The sequence below is a fragment of the Salvelinus fontinalis genome, chromosome 32 (genome assembly GCF_029448725.1).
Source record: "Salvelinus fontinalis isolate EN_2023a chromosome 32, ASM2944872v1, whole genome shotgun sequence".
In the NCBI taxonomy this organism is placed as follows: Eukaryota; Metazoa; Chordata; class Actinopteri; order Salmoniformes; family Salmonidae; genus Salvelinus; species Salvelinus fontinalis.
The window spans coordinates 21037805-21057483 of NC_074696.1; the positions used below are offsets into that span (position 1 = coordinate 21037805).

At 45.1% G+C, this 19679-nt stretch overlaps 1 protein-coding gene across 1 annotated transcript in view; it reads left to right on the top strand.

The window, feature by feature from the left end:
* Window positions 1–955: 955 nt before the first annotated feature.
* Window positions 956–19679, top strand: part of LOC129830893 (juxtaposed with another zinc finger protein 1) — a 45618-nt gene continuing 26894 nt past the window's right edge. The window contains exon 1 of the mRNA XM_055893717.1: window positions 956–1591. Within this exon, the coding sequence (XP_055749692.1) occupies window positions 1477–1591 (115 nt within the window). The 5' untranslated portion in view covers window positions 956–1476. The remainder of the gene's footprint in view (window positions 1592–19679) is intronic.

Consider the following 19679-nt stretch of genomic DNA (forward strand, 5'->3'; position numbering starts at 1 on the left):
ATCCCAAAAAATGACTTAAGTAGTACTTTAAAGTATTTGTACTTAGGTACTTTACACCACTGGTGACTGCAAGTGCGTGGTGTGTTTGTGCATATTGTAGTGTGCTTGTGTGTGTGTGTGTGTGTGTGTGTGTGTGTGTGTGTGTGTGTGTGTGTGTGTGTGTGTTCACATGCTTGCTTGGTCAGAGAGCAGTCTGGAAAATGTGTGGCTGTGTTCCCTGTTCCTTGTTGACTGAAGTCACTGGTCAGTGGTTTATGACTCTCAGTTTAACGGTCGATTAACCATCGATCACTGGCCTTGGTTGGTCAAGCTCTATGATTTAATGGACATTCTCCCTTCTCTCTTACCAACACACGCTCACAGACACACACACACACACACACACACACACACACACACACAGCTCACTCCTCTATTGCATTTAGACTTATAATGGAGGAACATTAATCACTAAACATTATGGATGTAATTGATACCTTAGTCAATAGGCTGATGCTTTCATTACTGTAACATCCCTCTAATGCTTTTATTCACACACACACACACACACACACACACACACACACACACACACACACACACACACACACACACACACACACACACACACACACACATTATTGTTATGTATACCTGGTGGTTGTATTTGGTGACATTAAGGCTCCACACCTTTCATCTAACGGTGAGATGGTAAAGACTTAATATAATTTAGCCTAATCAGACTATTCTCATCTAGTACATGTAGCCTATAATAAATGATTGAGTTAATCTGACCCTCTGGTGACTTGACCTAGCCATGCTTCAGGAGGTATCTAGAGGCCAATCCCTTTCTCTCTCTCTAGCCCTGGGTCAATGGTATTGTTCGTGCTTTGCAGAGTAGGACTACATGTGTCGTTGTGATATGAGCTTGAAATAAACCGGGTCTCCCTTAGCAGAAGGACTGGTTAGTGGTTCGTGTGACGTACCTACAGCGTTGCCTCAATCGCGGTACTGTATACTATTAGGCTAGCTAGTATGGATATTCTTGTGATGCATTCATATATTATAAGCCTATATGTGTGTCATTACATTTATCTAGACATGTATTAGTAGGCTAGGCCTACAACATATTCATAACATTGTAGCTTAATAAGCCTGAATCCAACAACCAGGCTATTCATTCCTACCATCCATTATATATTCCACTAAGTCGTTAGTGAGTCAACAACCTTGTTAATGCATTTTTGGAGAAGAATGCAAAGTCTTCCCCGCTGGAACATTCACAAAAGCAACAGGTAAACAGATGACGTAAGGCCGTCGTCCCTCCCTCTTCTACCCCCACAGACCCTCCTGCTCCCCCAGCTACCGTTGTGTCCTGCCTGGCTGCCCGGTGTCTGCAACACTGCTCCCCGCTCTGCCCGATCCTTCCCCGGACCCGAAGCCCGCCTCGCACCGCCCCGGCTACCGAACTCCCAGTGAATGCACTAGCCAGCAACCATGACAGGCATCGCTGCCGCGTCTTTCTTCTCCAACTCCTGCAGGTTCGGGGGTTGTGGGCTCCAGTTCGAGTCTCTGGCCGAGCTAATCGTCCACATCGAGGACAATCACATCGGTGAGTCACGGAGGGAGAGGATAGGTTGCATAGCTAGCTAGGCTAATGCTAGGCTAGAAGAACACGGTTCCATTTCATTCCGCTATGCGGAATGCCTGCCTGTTACATTTTCCGACTCGGCTCGCTGCAAATAAATGTATTAGGTATCTTTGTGTCCAGAATAAAAATGGGGAAACCAAGTTTTCCCTCGGATGAGTTTAGTGTTGTATTATTGTGTAGCTTTTTATAAAGCTAACGTTATCATAGGTGGCTAGGCTAGCCGCGTCTAGCCAGGCAGAGGTTTTGCATTGGTCGCTGTGTTTACGTTGAGGCCCGTGTTGCAATGCAGCGGAGCACTGTTTGTGGATTAGAATAGGGGAATTTACTCTCGACATTGTCACCCCATGTGCACAGACGTTCTCACCCTGAAAAAGCATTTAAAAAATGATGTAGGTGTAAATTATAGCTAATTGATTTGACTCAGTCACACCTAGATGACCAAATGCCGCTAGTTTAGTATGTAGCCTACATATCAGGTATCTTTGCAAGTCAAAGTTGATCAAATTATTTTGTTGTCAACTAAAATGTTAAGATATTTGTGGCAGCAAAGTTGTTTGCGCTTTCTATATGTATTTTTGCCAGTCTGTTGATTTGCAACAACGAAACGGTACAATGTTTGGTTAACTGTAGACTTGGTGTCTGAAAGTGGGCGTTACAAAATAAGTGGGTGGATCAACAGGGAAGGGGTGTAACATCAGCGCTCCATTATTGGTTAGACCAGCCATAGCCAGGTGCACCACATGTCAGTTTAATGTTTACATAGCAGGTTAGGAGAATGAGGGTAAGGTTAGGACAATTAACGTGGCAGGTTAGGAGAATGAGGGTAAGGTTAGGACAATTAACGTGGCAGGTTAGGAGAATGAGGGTAAGGTTAGGACAATTAACGTGGCAGGTTAGGAGAATGAGGGTAAGGTTAGGACAATTAACGTGGCAGGTTAGGAGAATGAGGGTAAGGTTAGGACAATTAACGTGGCAGTTTAGGAGAATGAGGGTAGGGTTAGGACAATTAACGTGGCAGGTTAGGAGAATGAGGGTAGGGTTAGGAAAATAGTTAGGGTTAGGCTTAGCTAAAATGCTACAGCTGTCAACAATCGACTCATCGTGCAACCCAATAAGCCATGCAAAACGGTCTACAGGTGTCACCAGTCTGATCAGTGGGGTCAATGAGTTGACCCTACTGCTGCATCTCTACAATGACTGACCCATTAATAACACATCATCAGATCAATACTCTCATTAGATCTGTCCACCCAGCAAGGAGTGTGTGTGTTTCTATTTGTCTTTGGTTCTTCTCCTGCTGTTTCCCTGCAGCATGTCCACCATTCAATTGTTACCCAATCAGTAACAACAATACAGAAGAGGAGTATTCTCTGTACAGGCGAACAGACTCATTTAATTGATGATATGCCCGGTTGTCGACCAGGGGAGATTGCTGATATCCTGGTTGTCCACCAGGGGAGATTTCTGATATCCTGGTTGTCCACCAGGGGAGATTGCTGATATCCTGGTTGTCCACCAGGGGAGATTGATGATATGCCCTGTTGTCCACCAGGGGAGATTGATGATATGCCCTGTTGTCCACCAGGGGAGATTGATGATATGCCCTGTTGTCCACCAGGGGAGATTGATGATATGCCCTGTTGTCCACCAGGGGAGATTGATGATATGCCCTGTTGTCCACCAGGGGAGATTGGTGATATGCCCTGTTGTCCACCAGGGGAGATTGGTGATATGCCCTGTTGTCCACCAGGGGAGATTGATGATATCCTGGTTGTCCACCAGGGGAGATTGATGATATGCCCGGTTGTCCACCAGGGGAGATTGATGATATGCCCTGTTGTCCACCAGGGGAGATTGGTGATATGCCCTGTTGTCCACCAGGGGAGATTGATGATATGCCCGGTTGTCCACCAGGGGAGATTGATGATATCCTGGTTGTCCACCAGGGGAGATTGATGATATGCCCGGTTGTCCACCAGGGGAGATTGATGATATCCTGGTTGTCCACCAGGAGAGATTGATGATATCCCGGTTGTCCACCAGGGGAGATCGATGATATCCCGGTTGTCCACCAGGAGAGATTGATGATATCCTGGTTGTCCACCAGGGGAGATTGATGATATCCTGGTTGTCCACCAGGGGGAGATTGATGATATCCTGGTTGTCCACCAGGGGGAGATTGATGATATCCTGGTTGTCCACCAGGGGGAGATTGATGATATCCTGGTTGTCCACCAGGAGAGATTGATGATATGCCCGGTTGTCCACCAGGGGAGATTGATGATATCCTGGTTGTCCACCAGGAGAGATTGATGATATCCTGGTTGTCCACCAGGGGAGATTGATGATATGCCCTGTTGTCCACCAGGGGAGATTGATGATATGCCCGGTTGTCCACCAGGAGAGATTGATGATATGCCCTGTTGTCCACCAGGGGAGATTGATGATATGCCCTGTTGTCCACCAGGGGAGATTGATGATATGCCCTGTTGTCCACCAGGGGAGATTGATGATATGCCCTGTTTCCACCAGGGGAGATTGATGATATGCCCTGTTGTCCACCAGGGGAGATTGATGATATGCCCTGTTGTCCACCAGGAGAGATTGATGATATCCTGGTTGTCCACCAGGGGAGATTGATGATATGCCCTGTTGTCCACCAGGGGAGATTGATGATATCCTGGTTGTCCACCAGGGGAGATTGATGATATGCCCTGTTGTCCACCAGGGGAGATTGATGATATGCCCTGTTCTCCACCAGGGGAGATTGATGATATCCTGGTTGTCCACCAGGGGAGATTGATGATATCCTGGTTGTCCACCAGGGGAGATTGATGATATCCTGGTTATCCACCAGGGGAGATTGATGATATGCCCTGTTGTCCACCAGGGGAGATTGATGATATGCCCTGTTGTCCACCAGGGGAGATTGATGATATCCTGGTTGTCCACCAGGGGAGATTGATGATATCCTGGTTGTCCACCAGGGGAGATTGATGATATGCCCTGTTGTCCACCAGGGGAGATTGATGATATGCCCTGTTGTCCACCAGGGGAGATTGATGATATGCCCTGTTGTCCACCAGGAGAGATTGGTGATATGCCCTGTTGTCCACCAGGGGAGATTGATGATATGCCCTGTTGTTCACCAGGGGAGATTGATGATATCCTGGTTGTCCACCAGTGGAGATTGATGATATGCCCGGTTTGGTTGTCAACCAGGGGAGATTATTGGCACAATGCATTCGGGCAGGTGGTTTTCTGCTCGCATCCACCAAACCCAGATTTGTCCGTCGGACTGCCAGATGGTAAAGCATGGTTCATCACTCCAGAGAATGCGTTTCCACTGCTCCAGAGTCCAATGGCGGTGAGCTTTACACCACTCCAGCCGACACTTGGCATTGCGTATGGTGATCTTAGGCTTGTGTGCGGCTGCTCGGCCATGGAAACCCACTTCATGAAGCTCCCAACGAACAGTTCTTATGCTGACGTTGCTTCCAGAGGCAGTTTGGAACACTGTAGTGAGTGTTGCAGCCGAGGACAGGTGATTTTTACTCCATCACTCGGTGGTTCCGTTCTATTGAGCTTGTGTGGCCTACTACTTTGTGGCTGAGCCGTTTTGCTCCTAGACGTTTCCACTTCACAATAACAGCACTTACAGTTTACAGGGGCAGCTCTAGCAGGGCAGAAATTTGACGAACTGACTTGTTGGAAAGGTGGCATCCTATGACGATGCCACGTTGAAAGTCACTGAGCTTTTTAGTACAGGCCATTCTACTGCCAATGTTTGTCTATGGAGATTGCATGGCTGTGTGTTTGATTTTTATACACCTGTCAGCAATGGGTGTGGCTAAAATAGACGAATCCAGCAATTTGAAGGTGTGTCCACATACTTTTGGGCATGTAGTGTATATTATCCTTGTTCTTTTTCAGCCATGACTCCAAGGAACATAGAATATTACAGTTCTTCAGGTCCCGTTGATAGGATAGTCTCGAACGGAGCTTGTCCAGTTTGTTCTCTAGTGACTACTTTCGCCAATAGAACAGAGGGTAGAGGAGGTTTATTTGCTCGCTAAAGTAGTCTCGTCAGGATGTCTGCCTCCTGTGCCGTCACTTACTCTTTCGAGTCCCGTCTGATGACAATCTCATTTCATACAAGTGCATTAGTTTCCATGTTTCCTCTTCTCGCCGCTGCTCCTCGATTACCTTTGACCTTTTTTCAAAAAGAGGCGCGGAAAACCAATTGAGATTTTCCCCAGGACTCAAGACACGTTCAGCTGCAGCAAGCGGGAATTCCATATTTAGAGATACAGTGCTGCCCTCTAGAGTCAGAGAATCTAATAGTATGCTGTTTATCATCCGCTGGAACTCCAGTGCCGTTGATAGAGTTTATTCAGTGGCATCATGCAAGGTTGTGTTGCAGTATTTTGAAAAGGAACTCCATCATCAATATTAACGGTGCCTCTAAAGAATTCTTGCTTTCAAAGTGCCATCCCACCATAGACATGAAGTATATGGGAGAAATGATCAGCCGTTCAGGGGCCCTCAGGACTCTGTGTGTACCTGCATGTGTGGGTGAGGGCTTCTGCGATAACTCTCCTCTATGTAGGCTACATCTATGATCGTGTCTCTAAGTTAGATAGGTCTTTCTGTCTGTCCCTGTCTCTGTGTGTGAAGTCAGAGAAGAGGAATGTAGTGATGTCATCCATGTCTAGCTGTGTGCCAGACTACCAGTGTTCTGTTGTCTTTACCTGAACAAGTAGGTACCTGCCTCTCACCTAAAACCACCACTTCCCCTCTCCCACCAGTTCTACCTTGTTACAACACTGTATATAGCCATAATGACATTTGAAATGTCTCTATTCCTTTGCAACTTTTGTTAGTGTAATGTTTATTTTTTGATTTTTTTGATTTCATTTGCTTTGGCAATGTTTATTTATTTATTTTTATTTTACCGTTATTTTACCAGGTAAGTTGACTGAGAACACGTTTTCATTTGCAGCAACGACCTGGGGAATAGTTACAGGGGAGAAGAGGGGGATGAGTGAGCCAATTGTAAACTGGGGATTATTAGGTGACCGTGATGGTTGAGGGCCAGATTGGGAATTTAGCCAGGACACCGGGGTTAACACCCCTACTCCCTACACCCCTATAAGTGCCATGGGATCTTTAATGACCTCAGAGAGTCAGGACACCCGTTTAACGTCCCATCCGAAAGACGGCACCCTACACAGGGCAGTGTCCCCAATCACTGCCCTGGGGCATTGGGATATTTTTTAACCAGAGGAAAGAGTGCCTCCTACTGGCCCTCCAACACCACTTCCAGCAGCATCTGGTCTCCCATCCAGGGACTGACCAGGACCAACCCTGCTTAGCTTCAGAAGCAAGCCAGTAGTGGTATGCAGGGTGGTATGCTGCTGGCTATGTAAACATATGTTTCCCATGCCAATAAAGCCCTTTGAATTGAATTGAGAGGGGGGGAAATGGGAAGAAAGAGGAGGGGAAGAGTGTGAGGGAGAGGGGAACAGAGAAAGAGAAGCACACACCACCTATCAATAGTGCTTCCCAAATTGGTAAATGTTGCCAGTACAACTTTTCTCAGCTAAGGTAAGCTTGTGTATCCGAGATTCTGCTAATATAATGTAATGATGGTATAGGTCCTGCATATCCATATGTGTCCAGAAGGTGTCAGTATAGCACCTTTTTTCCCTTCTCACTGTTCCGTTGAGCTCTTACTGACTATGGCACCATTTGCTGTTTCTGTTCACAACGTTGGAGTGTTTCTCTGTAGTTGAGGGGCTTTATTTTCTGTTGTGTTTTTTGTCAACTACATTTTTGGAGTATGCCTATGTGGTCTTGTGTGATTACGTACTGTATGTAGGATGTGAAAGCAATGATTCCACTACAGCATAGTTTACTAAACCAGTCATGTCAATTTAGTCAGTATCAGATTAGTGATTTAGTCCAGGACATGACGGGAGGTGGGTAGGAAGGGTGCACTGTATAAGTATTTGAACAGGGTCCATGTTTGTGTTTGTTGTTGATGCCTGGTGTGTTGGTTAACATTTCCTCTCTCCCCCAATGCTGAGGTGGGACACTACACGGAAGGAGTCTGTGTCCTTGTGAGTGGGTTGGTTTTTCTATCATTGTGGGGACCTAAAATCCCCCTTATTCCCCACAAGGATAGTAAAACATGGAGAATTCTGAGGACAAAGGCTATTTTAAGCTTATGAGTTAGGGTTAGGGTTACAATTAGGGTAAGTGGTTATGGTAAGGGGTTAGGGAAAATAGGATATTGAATAGAAATGTATTTTAGAGCCTCACGAGGGTAGAATAACGTGTGTGTGTGTCTTTGTATGTGTATGCTCCAAATGACCTGTCTGGGCATAAAGAGGCAATTAGTGTGTCCAAGAATGGAAAATACACCACCCCGATACATATACATACACACTCACACCGTCGGAAGTCGCAGGGCCGGAGCGCCTCACCATGCACTGGGAAGTCTAATTATAGAGGGATGTACCCCCCTCTCCCTTCCCTCTCTTTCCCCACTCTCCTCGTTTTTCTCTATTCCCCCTCTCCATCCGGTGGCCTGCTGCTTCAGAAACACATTAAAACACTCTCTGTGGCTTAATTAGCAGTCTGGAAAACAAGACCCGCATTCTTGGCCTACTTTGACACACCCGCTAGACACACGCACACACACACACACACACACACACACACACACACACACACACACACACACACACACACACACACACACACACACACACACACACACACACACACACACACACACACACACACACACACACACACACACACACACACACGCTGGTGGAAGATGGCGCCGACAGACATGGCAGCTCTGCTTCTAGCTCCTTAGCAACATTGCAGTATTTCGTTTTTTTTGTGTGTTATTTCTTACACTATTAGCCCTGAACGTTTTTTACAAGCATTTCGCTACACCCACAATAACATCTGCTAAATCTGTGTATGTGAACAATAAGATTTGATTTGGTGTGGCCTTATCTTTGACCAGTAGGAGGCAGTAGTAGACTGTTGGTCAGAAAAGCAATGTTGTGTTGAAATGAGTAGAGTTCTGTTTGATGTGTAGCTGATTTAATGACAGGAACGCTAATTTGGAGTATATTTATGACTCCCTTGTGCTCCCAACTTACTGGTCTTATACACAGTCTTGTACACACACCCATATAGACACACACAAATACACACGCTCACACACACTGTCTTTAGGGGAGAACTAGACCAGTGTGATAGTTATGATACAAAATATTAGTTATGATAGAACTAACAGACCTGTGTGTATGTGTGCGCGCATTCGCCCAAACTCTGTACCCCTTCTTGTTACAGTGGTGGTATCAGGAGTGTAGTTGCTTCCTGTCCTGCTAGGTGAACGGAAGCCATAAAGTTGGGGAACATTTATTGCTCTCCCTCTCAGCACCTGGTTTACATAATCCCCCCTTAAGCTATTGGAAAGCATTGTTCTAGGCTAGCTACATGTTAACCGTAATTAAACATACTACAGTATATCATTAGCATTGGGGAGCTTGACACAAAGATGGCGAACAAATGCATGTAGTTAATTCAGGCCATTTACCTTTGCAAAAATAGGTTAGTTCTGGTCTCCTTAACTGGGTGTGTCTCCCATAGACACCCATTTAATAGCAGCTGGGAATGTTCTACTTAGGTCACTGACTTTCATGAAACCAGAAAAAAACAGCGAGTGGGGTGTCTTGCTTCCTCTTCCATCTCTGCTTGACATACTTTATTATTCATATTATTTTTTTGCTTTCATTTTAACAGGAAAAACCTACATCTCTTTTACAAATGTGCACTCTATATACAACATAAATATACACATTATACCCAAATATATACAGTTGAAGTCGGAAGTTTACATTCACCTTAGCCAAATACATTTAAACTCAGTTTTTCACAATTCCTGACATTTAATCCGAGTACAAATTCCCTGTCTTAGGTCAGTTGGGATCACCACTTTATTTTAAGAATGTGAAATGTCAGAATAATAGTAGAGAGAATGATTTATTTCAGCTTTTATTTCTTTCATCACATTCCCAGTGGGTCAGAAGTTTACATGCACTCAATTAGTATTTGGTATCATTGCCTTTAAATTGTTTCTCTTGGGTCAAATGTTGGGTGAATTTTGGCCCATTCCTCCTGACAGAGCTTGTGTAACTGAGTCAGGTTTGTAGGCCTCCTTGCTCGCACACGCTTTTTCAGTTCTGCCCACAAATTTTCTATAGGATTGAAGTCAGGGCTTTGTGATGGCCACTCCAATACCTTGACTTTGTTGTCCTTAAGCCATTTTGCCACAGCTTGGAAGTATACTTGGGGTCATTGTCCATTTGGAAGACCCATTTGCGACCAAGTTTTACTTCCTGACTGATGTCTTGAGATGTTGCTTCAATATATCCACATAATTTTCCTCCCTCATGATACCATCTATTTTGTGAAGTGCACCAGACCCTTCTGCAGCAACGCACCCCCACAACATGATGCTGCTGCCACCCCCGTGCTTCACGGTTGGGATGGTGTTATTCGGCTTGCAAGCCTCCCCCTTTTTCCTCGAAACATAACGATGGTCATTATGGCCATACAGTTCTATTTTTGTTTCATCAGACCAGAGGACATTTCTCCAAAAAGTACGATCTTTGTCCCCATGTGCAGTTGCAAACCGTAGTCTGGCTTTTTTATGGCGGTTTTATAGCAGTGGCTTCTTCCTTGCTGAGAGACCTTTCAGGTTATGTTGATATAGGACACGTTTTACTGTGGATATAGATACTTTTGTACCTGGTTCCTCCAGTCCTTTGCTGTTGTTCTGGGATTGATTTGCACTTTTCGCACCAAAGTGCGCTCATCTCTAGGAGACAGAACGCGTCTCTTTCCTGAGCGGTATGACGGCTGCGTGATCCCATGGTGTTTATACTTGCGTACTATTGTTTGTACAGATGAACGTGGTACCTTCAGACGTTTGGAAATTGCTCCCAAGGATGAACCAGACTTGTGGAGGTCTACCACTTTTTTTCTGAGGTCTTGGCTGATTTCTTTTGATTTTCCCATGATGTCAAGCAAAGAGGCACTGAGATTGAAGGTAGGCCTTGAAATACATCCACAGGTACACCTCCAATTGAGTCAAATGATGTCAATTAGCCTATCAGAATCTGCTAAAGCCATGACATAATTTTCTGGAATTTTCCAAGCTTTTTAAAGGCACAGTAAACTTCTGACCCACTGGAATTGTGATACAGTGAAATAATCTTTCTGTAAACGATTTTTGGAAAAATTACTTGTGTTATGCACGAAGTAGATGTCCTAACCGACTTACCAAAACTATAGTTTGTTAAACAACTTCTTATGGCTGCAATCCCGTTAACGGGATGATATGACAACAGCCAGTGAAAGTGCAGGGCGCCAAATTCAAACAACAGAAATCTCATAATTAAAATTCCTCAAACATACCAACATCTTATACCATTTTAAAGGTAATCTTGTTGTTAATCCCACCAAAGTGTCCGATTTCAAATAGGATTTTCAGCAAAAGCACCACAAACGATTATGTTAGGTCACCACCAACTCACAGAAAAATTCAGCCATTTTTCCAGCCAAAGAGAGGAGTCACAAAAAGCACAAATAGAGAAAATTAATCACTAACCTTTGATGATCTTCATCAGATGGCACTCATATGACTTCATGTTACACAATACATATATGTCTTGTTCGATTAAGTTCATATTTATATCCAAAAACCTCAGTTTACATTGGCGCCATGTGCAAACCCTGCCACATCTGACGAGCATTAGGGCCAGTGCAGTACGGTTCGAACTTAGTCCTGTATTGAAGCTTTGCCTATTTGATGCTTCGTCAGAGGGCATAGCGGGATTTCTTATAAGCCTCCGGGATAGAGTCCCGCTCCTTGAAAGCGGCAGCACTAGCCTTTAGCCAAATGCGGATGTTGCCTGTAATTCATGGCTTCTGGTTGGGGTATGTACGGTCACTGTGGGGACAACGTCATCGGTGCTCTTATTGATGAAGCCAATGACGGATGTGGTGTACTCCTCAATGCCATCGGAAGAATCCCGGAACATATTCCAGTCTGTGCTAGCAAAACAGTCCTGTAGCTTAGCGTCTGCTTCATCTGACCACTTTTTTTTATTGATCTAGTCACTGGTGCTTCCTGCTTAAAATGTTTGCTTGTAAGCAGGAATCAGGAGGATAGAATTATGGTCAGATTTGCCAAATGGAGGACAAGGGAGAGCTTTGTATCCGTCTCTGTGTGTGGAGTAAAGATGCTCCAGAGTTTGTTTAAAAAAAAAAAATTATCCTCTGGTTGCACATTTACCATGTTGCTAGAAATGTATTAAAACGGATTTAAGTTTCCCTGCATTAAAGTCCCCGGCTACTAATAGCACTCCCTCTGGGTGAGCATTTTCTTGTTTGCTTATGGCGGAATACAGCTCATTCAATGCTGTCTTAGTGCCAGCCTCTGTGGTGGTATGTAGACAGTTAAACTCTCTAGGTAGATAGTGTGGTCTACAGCTTTTCATGAGATACTCTACCTCAGGGGAGCAATAGCTCGAGACTTCCTTAGATATCGTGCACCAGCTGTTATTTACAAAAATACATAGTCCGTCGCCCCTTGTCTTACCAGACGCCGCTGTTCTATCCTGCCGGTACAGCGTATAACCAGCCAGCTGTATGTTGATAGTGTCGTTGTTCAGCCACGACTCCGTGAAGCATTAGATATTACAGTTTTGAATGTCCCTTTGGTAGTTTAATCTTGCGCGTAGGTCATCGATTTTATTCTCCAAAGATTGCACGTTTGCTAGCAAAATTGAGGGAATTGGGGGTTTATTCGATCGCCTACGAATTCTTAGAAGGCAGCCCTCCCTTTGGCCCCTTTTTCTCCGCCTCCTCTTCATGCAAATGACGGGGATATGGGCCTGTTACCGCGAAAGCAGTATATCGTTCGCGTCGGGCTCGTCCAGACTCTATAATGGAAAAGTAGGATTCTACCAGTCCATGGTGAGTAATCGCAGTCCTGATGTCCAGAAGTTATTTTCGGTCATAAGATACGGTAGCGGCAACATTATGTACCAAATAAGTAACATGCTTCAGTATGTGGTTGGCATTGGGGAGCTCAGTGTTTCCTCTGCAGTCATTTTATCTGTGCCACTGCGCCACGGCAAAAATCATTGACACCACGGCATAAAAATATGTAACTTGAAAAAATATTTCTGTTGAAGCGTACTTTGAAGATGCAAGAACAGTCCACATTTACTTTTCCTCTGCAAACAAAAGAAGTAATGAATAGAAAAATCTGACTACCCCATATTAGACAAGTTTATATATTTACCTAGTAGGCTTGGTGTTGTGTTCTACAGCCAGGTCATGTGTGATACAAGTCGGTATTCGATGTCCATCCATGTCTGAGGACATCGGGAGATGACGTGGAAACCAGCCACTTGAGGAAACAGTGAGCACTGTTACCTTCAAGTAGGTTTCGGTTTTCCTAGAGTGTTGTGGATGGGTGTAAGCATCTGCCTCTTCCAAAGGTTGCAAGTTCGAATCCAGCAATAGAAAGTTGGTTTTCAGATTTTAGTTTTATGCCTATCCCAAACCTTAACCCGTACCTTAACCATTCGAGTTAATGCCTAACCTTATCCTTAAAACACTTAGAAATGTAATGTTTGAGAAACATGGATGAACATCTAAATCTGATGTGAGACTGTGAGAGCTAGTTGGTGTTCTATGAGAGATAAATATTCCTCTTGAGGCGCATTCAAGTTACGAGTGCAATAGGGAGGGAAACATGCATTCTGACAAGTCAATGCACAACACTTCTTGCAATCGCAGGGAAAGCAGCTGTTTTTTAATTAATGGCCTTTGTTAAAATGAGGGAATCCAAGCTTTTCGTTCCTACTTTATTTATTTCTCAACTCCTAAATATGCGGGAACTGCACATTTTCAACCCAGACTTTTTAGCAGCGGCATGGTTAAGCATGTTACCGCTCTGCAGTACACTGTGAGTGCATATGGGAGAGTGGGGCTAAATATAACACGGATCAATTGTAGGTAATTAGTAACTTGCCAGGTAATTAGTAAAATGCCACCCTACCTCAAAATATCTTTGGGTTATGTAAAAAATTGTGATGAGAATTATGACATTTTTTTTAGAGTAGTGGCAACCAGGGAAAATCAAAAAAATGTATTTGTCACATGCGCCGAATACAATGCTTGCTTAAATTCCCTTAACCAACAATGCAGTTCAAGAAATAGAGTTAAGACATTTTTTAAAAATTTGGAGCATATTTGTGTGGGGGTGGGGTATGGTGACATTAAGTGGTTTCTGTGAGAAGAAAAGGCAGGGGGCGCCTCTAGTGTTACCCCCAGTGGCGGGTTACCCCAACAGTTAAGTCTATATTATATTCACTGTGTTTGCGCACATTTTTTGGGACATATAATTCATCAATAGGATGCTAACTATACTGAACAAGAATATAAACGCAACATGTAAAGTGTTGGTCCCATGTTTCATGAGCTGAAATAAAAGATCCCAGAAATGTTCCATATGCACGAAAAGCTTATTTCTCTCAGATTGTGTGCACAAATTTGTTTACATCCCTGTTAGTGAGCATTTCTCCTTTGTCAAAATAATCCATCCACCTGACAAGTGTGGCATATCAAGAAGCTGATTAAACAGCATGATCATTACACAGGTGCACCTTGTGCTGGAGACAATAAAAGGCCATTATAAAATATGCAGTTTTGTCACACAACACAATGTCATAGATGTCATAGTCTCAAGTTTTGAGGGAGCGTGCAATTGGAAGGCTGACTGCGGGAATGTCCACCAGAGCTGTTGCCAGAAAATTGAATGATAATTTCTCTACCATAAGCCGCCTCTAGTGTCGTTTTTGAAAATTTGGCAGTACGTCTAACTGGCCTCACAATCGCAGACCATGTGTAACCACGGCAGGACCTCCACATCTGGCTTCTTCACCTGCGGGATTGTCTGAGACCAGCCACCCAGACAGCTGATGAAACTGACAAGTATTTATGTCTGTAAGAAAGCCCTTTTGTGGGGAAAAACTCATTCTCATTGGCTGGGCCTGGCTTTTTGTCCTTTTAAAAAGTCACCAGCCTCTCTCTCTCATTAACACACACATTCAGTCCTCTCTCTCAGAGAGTGTATGTAGGCTAAGTTAAGTGTTCTGGTTTCTGGATCTCAGCAACAGGTAGAATGATTAAAGTACGGCAGTAAAAACCTAATTAAGACCACCTCAGTGGACCACCTCATATGTGTGAGGGAGAGAGGAAATGCAAGATAGAATGCATTCATTCTCAATTATGAGGTGTGAAAGTCTGAAGCCAAAGTGCTGCCTAGGCCAAGACCAAAAACACACACACACACACACACACACACACACACACACACACACACACACACACACACACACACACACACACACACACACACACACACACACACACACACACACACACACAGGGAGACTGTTAAATATGGCACAGAGATAATCTAGCTCTGGTCTGTAATGGCTTTGGATGTAATACATCTGTGAGCCATTATACGCGCAACCATAATTACATACACACATTCTTTACTTTTGTGCCATATAGCAAACAGGATGCATGTTTTGGAATATCCTTCTTTTCACTCTGTCATTTATGTTAGTATTGTGGAGTAACTACAATGTTGTTGATCCATCCATAGTTATCTCCTGTCACAGCCATTAAACTCTGTAACTGTTTTAAAACCACCATTGGCCTTATGGTGCAATAGTGGTTTTAGTGGTTTCCTTTCTCTCCGGCAACTCATTTAGTAAGGGTGCCTGTATATTTGTAGTGACTGGGTGTATTGATACGCCATCCAAAGTGTAACATTAATAACTGCACCATGCTCAAATGCATAGTCAATGTCTCTTCTTTTTTCTTCTTCCTTTCTTGCCCATCTACCAATTGGTGCCTTTCTTTGCGAACATGAGGAAAATCTCCCTGGTCTTTGTGGTTGAATCTGTGCTTGAAATTCACTGCTTAATTTAGGGACCTTACAGATTAGGTGTGGGGTACAGAGATGGGGTAGTCAATTAAAAATCATGTTAAACACTGTTATTGTGAGTCCATGCAACTTACATTTACATTTAAGTCATTTAGCAGACGCTCTTATCCAGAGCGACTTACAAATTGGTGCATTCACCTTATGACATCCAGTGGAACAGCCACTTTACAATAGTGCATCTAAATCTTTTAAGGGGGGGGGGGGGGTCAGAAGGATTGCTTTATCCTATCCTAGGTATTCCTTAAAGAGGTGGGGTTTCAGGTGTCTCCGGAAGGTGGTGATTGACTCCGCTGTCCTGGCGTCGTGAGGGAGTTTGTTCCACCATTGGGGTGCCAGAGCAGCGAACAGTTTTGACTGGGCTGAGCGGGAACTGTACTTCCTCAGTGGTAGGGAGGCGAGCAGGCCAGAGGTGGATGAACGCAGTGCCCTTGTTTGGGTGTAGGGCCTGATCAGAGCCTGAAGGTACTGAGGTGCCGTTCCCCTCACAGCTCCGTAGGCAAGCACCATGGTCTTGTAGCGGATGCGAGCTTCAACTGGAAGCCAGTGGAGAGAGCGGAGGAGCGGGGTGACGTGAGAGAACTTGGGAAGGTTGAACACCAGACGGGCTGCGGCGTTCTGGATGAGTTGTAGGGGTTTAATGGCACAGGCAGGGAGCCCAGCCAACAGCGAGTTGCAGTAATCCAGACGGGAGATGACAAGTGCCTGGATTAGGACCTGCGCCGCTTCCTGTGTGAGGCAGGGTCGTACTCTGCGGATGTTGTAGAGCATGAACCTACAGGAACGGGCCACCGCCTTGATGTTAGTTGAGAACGACAGGGTGTTGTCCAGGATCACGCCAAGGTTCTTAGCGCTCTGGGAGGAGGACACAATGGAGTTGTCAACCGTGATGGCGAGATCATGGAACGGGCAGTCCTTCCCCGGGAGGAAGAGCAGCTCCGTCTTGCCGAGGTTCAGCTTGAGGTGGTGATCCGTCATGCACACTGATATGTCTGCCAGACATGCAGAGATGCGATTCGCCACCTGGTCATCAGAAGGGGGAAAGGAGAAGATTAATTGTGTGTCGTCTGCATAGCAATGATAGGAGAGACCATGTGAGGTTATGACAGAGCCAAGTGACTTGGTGTATAGCGAGAATAGGAGAGGGCCTAGAACAGAGCCCTGGGGGACACCAGTAGTGAGAGCGCGTGGTGAGGAGACAGATTCTCGCCACGCCACCTGGTAGGAGCGACCTGTCAGGTAGGACGCAATCCAAGCGTGGGCCGCGCCGGAGATGCCCAACTCGGAGAGGGTGGAGAGGAGGATCTGATGGTTCACAGTATCGAAGGCAGCCGATAGGTCTAGAAGGATGAGAGCAGAGGAGAGAGAGTTAGCTTTAGCAGTGCGGAGCGCCTCCGTGATACATAGAAGAGCAGTCTCAGTTGAATGACTAGTCTTGAAACCTGACTGATTTGGATCAAGAAGGTCATTCTGAGAGAGATAGCAGGAGAGCTGGCCAAGGACGGCACGTTCAAGAGTTTTGGAGAGAAAAGAAAGAAGGGATACTGGTCTGTAGTTGTTGACATCGGAGGGATCGAGTGTAGGTTTTTTCAGAAGGGGTGCAACTCTCGCTCTCTTGAAGACGGAAGGGACGTAGCCAGCGGTCAAGGATGAGTTGATGAGCGAGGTGAGGTAAGGGAGAAGGTCTCCGGAAATGGTCTGGAGAAGAGAGGAGGGGATAGGGTCAAGCGGGCAGGTTGTTGGGCGGCCGGCCGTCACAAGACGCGAGATTTCATCTGGAGAGAGAGGGGAGAAAGAGGTCAGAGCACAGGGTAGGGCAGTGTGAGCAGAACCAGCGGTGTCGTTTGACTTAGCAAACGAGGATCGGATGTCGTCGACCTTCTTTTTGAAATGGTTGACGAAGTCGTCTGCAGAGAGGGAGGAGGGGGGGGGGGGGGGGAGGAGGATTCAGGAGGGAGGAGAAGGTGGCAAAGAGCTTCCTAGGGTTAGAGGCAGATGCTTGGAATTTAGAGTGGTAGAAAGTGGCTTTAGCAGCAGAGACAGAAGAGGAAAATGTAGAGAGGAGGGAGTGAAAGGATGCCAGGTCCGCAGGGAGGCGAGTTTTCCTCCATTTCCGCTCGGCTGCCCGGAGCCCTGTTCTGTGAGCTCGCAATGAGTCGTCGAGCCACGGAGCGGGAGGGGAGGACCGAGCCGGCCTGGAGGATAGGGGACATAGAGAGTCAAAGGATGCAGAAAGGGAGGAGAGGAGGGTTGAGGAGGCAGAATCAGGAGATAGGTTGGAGAAGGTTTGAGCAGAGGGAAGAGATGATAGGATGGAAGAGGAGAGAGTAGCGGGGGAGAGAGAGCGAAGGTTGGGACCATCCGAGTAGGGGCAGTGTGGGAAGTGTTGGATGAGAGCGAGAGGGAAAAGGATACAAGGTAGTGGTCGGAGACTTGGAGGGGAGTTGCAATGAGGTTAGTGGAAGAACAGCATCTAGTAGAGATGAGGTCAAGCGTATTGCCTGATTATGTGATTTATTAGGCACATTTGTACTCCTGACCTTATTTAGGCTTGCCATAACAAGATATTTGAATACTTATTGACTCAATACATTTCAGCTTTTCATTTTTTATAAATGTGTAAACATTTCTAAAAACATTCCATTTTGACATTATGGTGTATTGTGTGTAGATCAGTGACACAAAATTTAAATGTAAACAATTTAAAGTAAGATCGTAACACAATAAAATGTGGAAAAAGTCAAGGGGTGTGAAGACTTTCTGAAGGCACTGTATTACTTGTAAGTTATACACAATTTTTTATTAATTTTTTTATACCTTTATTTCAATAAGGAACACAGACTGAAACCAAGGTCTCTTTTACAGCTGGGCCCTGCCTGCACCTGCTTGCCCGTCCAGCATCACTACTCTGGACGGTTCTGACTTAGAATATGTTTACAACTACAAATACCTAGGTGTCTGGTTAGACTGTAAACTCTCCTTCCAGACTCACATTAAGCATCTCCAATCCAAAATTAAATCTAGAATCGGCTTCCTATATCGCAACAAAGCATCCTTCACTCATGCTGCCAAACATACCCTCGTAAAACTGACCATCCTACCGATCCTCAACTTCGGTGATGTCATCTATAAAATAGACTGCATCCAGTTTGTTGGAGGCTATCACAGTGCCATCTGTTTTGTCACCAAAGCCCCATACACTACCCACCATTGTGACCTGTACACTCTCGTTGGTTGGTCCTCGCTTCATACTCGTCGCCAAACCCACTGGCTCCAGGTCATCTACAAGACCCTGCTAGGTAAAGTCCCCCCTTATCTCAGCTCACTGGTCACCATAGCAGCACCCACTCGTAGCATGCGCTCCAGCAGGTATATCTCACTGGTCACCCCCAAAGCCAATTCCTCCTTTGGTCGTCTTTCCTTCCAGTTCTCTGCTGCCAATGTCTGGAACGAACTGCAAAAATCTCTGAAGCTGGAAACACTTATCTCCTTCACTAGCTTTAAGCACCAGCTGTCAGAGCAGCTCACAGATTACTGCACCTGTACATAGCCTATCTATAATTTAGCCCAAACAACTACCTCTTCCCCTACTGTATTTATTTATTGATTTTGCTCCTTTGCACCCCATTATTTCTACTTTGCACATTCTTCCACTGCAAATCTACCATTCCAGTGTTTTACTTGCTATATTGTATTTACCTCGCCACCATGGCCTTGTTTTTGCCTTTACCTCCCTTATGTCACCTCATTTGCTCACATTGTATATAGACTTATTTTTCTACTGTATTATTGACTGTATGTTTTGTTTATTCCATGTGTAACTGTGTTGTTGTATGTGTCGAATTGCTTTGCTTTATATTGGCCAGTTTGCAGTTGTAAATGAGAACTTGTTCTCAACTAGCCTACCTGGTTAAATAAAGGTGAACA